Here is a 5,000-nt window from a genome sequence, read left to right on the forward strand (position 1 = left end):
GCAGCTGGCTATTGGCGTCGAGTTGAAACTAGTGAAAGCCTCGACAAGTGCAAAGTCGTTAACGGAAGCTGGAGGATGCGTTCGATTGCGAATGGCCGGTTTCTATTCAAACCGACCCATGGCATCTCAAAACCCACCGCACAACTCTGGGTTTGTTCCGCTAGAGGCCGGGAGCGAGCAGGGCCCAGAGTATAATTCGAGAACCCCGGCCACGCCACGACCTAGTTTACCTAGGCACGTTCAGCGACGATTTGACACCGCGCGTTTTGTTATCTTCAATACGGGGGAAACTACGGTGCCACAAGCTTGGAGATTACTACAAGGTTGCCTTGACAAGGGCTTCCTTGACTCCATAGTATCGATCGCGAGGGTCACGCATGCGTCGAAAAGACCACGATTGGACTTGTTTGTCCGTCGTGAACTGGGCGACGCTTTAAAGAGAAACATCCAGGAGGTTTACTGCGATGTGACCCCTGTAATGAGGGTAGTCCTAAAACACCATCTCAGCTATTGGGATAGGCGTCTTAAATTTCCATGGGACTGGCGTATTGACGTCTACAAACCCTGGAGGGACCGGCAATCCCTTCCAACCCCCATTACGCAGGAAGCCCGGGAGGAGTATACTTCGATCATGACTTGGAATGTTAATGGATTCCACTCCAAGATAATTGAGATTGAGGATGCCTTAAGGACGGAACGAGTTGCGGTTTGCGCTATCCAAGAGACCCTTGTAAATAGCGGCGCCAAACCTTTGATTATCCAAGGGTACAACTCTTATACGGTCCCCTGGGAAGAGGGATTTAGAGGACAGGCTGTATTAATAGACAGCAGACTACCTTCCTACCGAGTCCCCCATGAGGAGCCATGGCTCTTACATGTCAAAATATCGCATTGGCGGCATGCCAGTGGTGCTAATAAGGTACTACACATTATGGGCGTGTACTTCCCCTCCGGAGGAAATTACAGAGGCAGCAGACGTAAAAAGGTGCAGCGCCTCGTACAAATCACCAATGAAATTTTTGAGGAAAAACCTACAGACATAGTGGTAGTGTTGGGGGACTATAACATGGCCTTCGACAAGTTGTCTAGATATCTAAACAACTGCGACAATATAATAACGGGCATACATACGCGTGGTTCTAACTTCTCTCGATTCCCAGTTAGAGGAGGTCCTTCCGACCTCGACCACATAGTAGGAAGCCCCGATGTATATACATTTTTTCGCCGTCCACGAGTCTTAAGAAGGTACGCGGCTAGCGACCATCGCCCGGTGCTACTAAAGTGTCGAATGGTAAACGACGCCCCGATAGTACGCAATAACCGAGTTACATATAATAAAAAGATGATCAACCGCGGAAAGGAAGCGTTAGTTCTCTCGAATAAATGGGAGACCCTCTACGACCGACTTACCTATAGAGGTAGGCAAGAATTATGCACGTTCCGGGGCGAGCTGTCCCTGGGTACGGACAAATTTAATGACGTCTTCGACGAGGAGTGCAGGGACCTCCAAATGAAGAAAGATGTTGTAGATGGCAAACCGAAAACTAAACTTCCAAGAAAAATACAACAACTCTTAAGCCGATACAAAGGTTACTCCAAGCGTCTTGCCCAAGCAGAACGGCAAGGTAGCACTGATGTGGACCACCTGCGTGTCTTATATTCCAGAGCTCGAAACAAGTTCCGTAAGGAACAAGGGCAATGGAAGGCAAAACAGCGAGAGTTGGAGTACTCCAGAATAGCCGATGACATGGCCTCGTATGACTTTAAGTCAGCATGGACACGGCTGAAAGCGCGGACAAATCTGTCGAGTGCTACGGGCGAAGGACAGCCCATGAAACCTAGTCAACCTTTAAAGGATGACAAAGGGCATCTGCAGACAAGCCCAGAGGGTATACAAAAAGTGATGTCTGACCATTATAAAAAGCTCCTTCAGGATGATAAAGATGGTCAGATGCGCGAGTATGAGTACTGGCGCAATAAATTCCCATACCAGGATGAGGTCAGTCGGGACTACGAACATCTGGGCCTTAGTGCTCCGATGGAATGGCCTGAATGCCTATCCTCAATCAGGGAGATGAACGGGGGTACATCTCCAAGTGAAGACGAGCTCCATATAGACGTCTTCAAGGGTATGGTCGGTGAGGAGTGTATGGCGGAGTTGAAAATTTGGAACCCACAGTTCGTACGCAAGGATAATATCCAAGTGAACCTGCCGAAGAAACTGCTCCCAATGCAACCAAGAACGCCGATGGGGAAAGTAGTGTTTCACCTACTTAATTCAGCTTGGGAACTGGGGGATATCCCAGAGGCCTGGGAGGAGAACACCATCGTCTCTTTGTTCAAGAAGGGCGATCCCGAGCTACTGAATAACTATCGGGGCGTAACACTCATCTCTGTGTTGGAGAAAATCCTGACCGGAGTTATGATGGCACGTCTATATGGGACTCTAGAGAGTGCGGAAATTTTGGACCCCGAACAAGCGGGTTTCCGTCCCGGTGAAGAGGCCATTGGCCAATTCATTGCACTTGCAGAAATAGTCCGGCGGCGCGGAGTAGTTGACGAAAAACTCCGTATCACACCAACCTTTGGAATCTTCATTGACTTCAAAAAGGCATATGACAAAGTGCCTCACGGGATGTTGTGGGTGGCTTGTGAAAACATGGGGATCAAAGGTCATATGTTGCATATGATCAAAGCACTCTACAAAAGAACACGAGTAGCCGTACGGGCGGGGGGTGGCAATGCTGAGGCTTTTGACCTATGGAGAGGTCTCAGACAAGGTTGCCTCCTTTCACCTATACTTTTCATTATCTTTGTAACAAATCTTCTGCAGTACATTCGGTACCAGGACGTGGAACACGGCGTCGATGTACCGCATAAGATGATTTGGGACAAGAACCAGGCGAGATGTCTTGGATTGCTATATGCAGATGATGTAGTTGGCTTTGAAGGGAGTATTGAATACTCTCGGAAATTCATATCCAACTTGTATAGATGGAGTAAGGACTTTGGGATGGAGATAGGATATGATAAATGTGGTATAATGCTTCAAAGGGGAGGTCAGGTCTCCCCTATTGGAGCAAGTGGGGGCACGGTCTTACCCACCGGCTTCGGCTTCCCCGCTAGTCCTCAAACCAGAGGGCAACACTGTCAAATTGTTCCGGAACACCCTAAAGCTCGTTGCGCCGCCCATCGTATAGTAATAGAAATGGGCACCTCACAGTTCTGAGGGTATGGAAACAGTCAACGAGATGCAGCTTGAAAAGGCGAATGGGTTATCGGCAGCGAAGGTCCTCACTCCGGAGTGATCAGCGTTCAACGACTAGACGGCAGTGGGCCCAGAATCGCAACTTCTGGGCTTAAGATATAGTCTTTATAACAGGGAAACTTGTGGTCCGCACCTAAACACTACAGGCTGGTTCTATGCTTTCGAGCATACCTGTGGGAGCCCGAAGTCGGACAGCCTCTGAAGTCGACCGTTTAGTTAGTGGACAGGTTGCCAGCTGTCAGCTGTGGGGGAAAACTGTACCCCAAGAGGTAGATATTCTCGCCTGAGGCTAAACAAGGCTGCTCGCATATGGGTTAGAAAGTGCGCACATTACCTACACGTTTGTATCTGCAAAGTCATTGGGAGCCCCAAAGGCATCATGAAAAACCAAACTTCGAATAGAGAGTGGCGCTGGTCAGGAGATAATTGGAAGGGCAAAGCTCGGTGGACTCCCTAGTAACTCATAAGTACAAGTAAATCGTGGCAGGGTCCCTCCCTTGGTAAAGGAGGCTAACAAGAAGGATACAGAAGGCCCAGCGGCGTAGGGAAACATTTCGAGACCTGGTTCAAGTCGAGCTAACCCGAAAAGGTGAACCAAGATTCTGGGAATCTGCTCCTCAAAATCCCCCACCATTTATTTCTGTTCTTGCCCGAAAAAGCCATTGGCTAGTTGTTGCCGTAGAGAAAAGCAATGTGGTCAACGGATAACGCACTGCGATTGCGCTTCGAACAAACCAAATTTGCAACACCAGAGGGAGAAATCCCGAAGGTGGACCACTACAAGTACCTGGGGATCACGGTAGATTGTTTCTTTGCCGATTCTCGGGGAGTTATCGAAGGTGAAGCCAACACTGAAACCAAGTACGTTAAATACTTGGCCGATAAGGGTCGAAAGACCTTACATGCACTAAGGCCAGTGCTCACCGACCGCTCTTGCCCTTTGCCCATAAAAGTGGCTGTAATCCGCACGTTTCTCATCTCCCGCATGTTATACGGAGGAGAATGGTTGGCGTTTAAGCAGACCAATGCTGCCCCAATTCAACGAATCGTCAATACGGCGATTAAGTGGTCGTTGGGACTACGCAGTAACGATACTGTAACTGAATCCTGGACATTGTCATATGAACTTGGCATCCCCTCTGTCGAGGAGGAAATGGCGGCAGCCCGAACGCGGCTGTTCACCAAAGCCAAGAATCGCTCACGACCGATGAAGACATGGCTTCATGAGTTGACCACACTACCAATGTGGGGGCAAAAACGTACGTGGCTGAGTACATCAGCACGAGAAATACAATTGCTCTTGAGTAAAAAGGATAAATACGGGACTCTTTTAAATAGACGGGGTGCCGCCCCAAGGCAACAAATGCCACCAGCAGGACCACGCCCGAGGGATGCCTTGGATTTGGGACAGATTGATGAGCTGTTAGAGGGAGTGTGTCATGATGGTGATATCCCTCTCCGTGAATGGGCCTTGAGAGGTAGGATGTACGAATTGCATATCCGGTCAAACCGATATTCGTCACCTATGCTAGATGAAATAAGAAATCTTCTGGCAGGCATAGTCGACCCCGAAGACGTGGACTTACAGTTCCCTGAGGGTTTAGAGCGAACAGCTCTACGCATTATGGATAATTCCTTCGATGCGGCTTTCGAGCGATCCCAGATGTTGACCTTAGTGGCCAACCCAAAGAAAATGCACTGGGAACATGAGACGGTACGTTCCGTCCGAGAC

The 5,000-nt window shown here is 49.1% G+C and overlaps 1 protein-coding gene across 1 annotated transcript; it reads left to right on the plus strand.

Annotated features, from left to right (window-relative positions):
- Positions 1-1,342: 1,342 nt before the first annotated feature.
- SCP_1104480 (hypothetical protein) lies at positions 1,343-3,200 on the plus strand (the record flags this gene model as incomplete). Its single annotated transcript, XM_027762883.1, has 2 exons — positions 1,343-2,999; positions 3,055-3,200. The coding sequence occupies 2 exons, from the start codon at positions 1,343-1,345 to the stop codon at positions 3,198-3,200; spliced, it is 1,803 nt and encodes a 600-aa protein (XP_027618684.1).
- Between the last annotated feature and the right edge of the window lie 1,800 nt (positions 3,201-5,000).

Source organism: Sparassis crispa (genome assembly GCF_003851025.1).
Source record: "Sparassis crispa DNA, contig_000011F, whole genome shotgun sequence".
NCBI classification, from domain to species: domain Eukaryota; kingdom Fungi; phylum Basidiomycota; class Agaricomycetes; order Polyporales; family Sparassidaceae; genus Sparassis; species Sparassis crispa.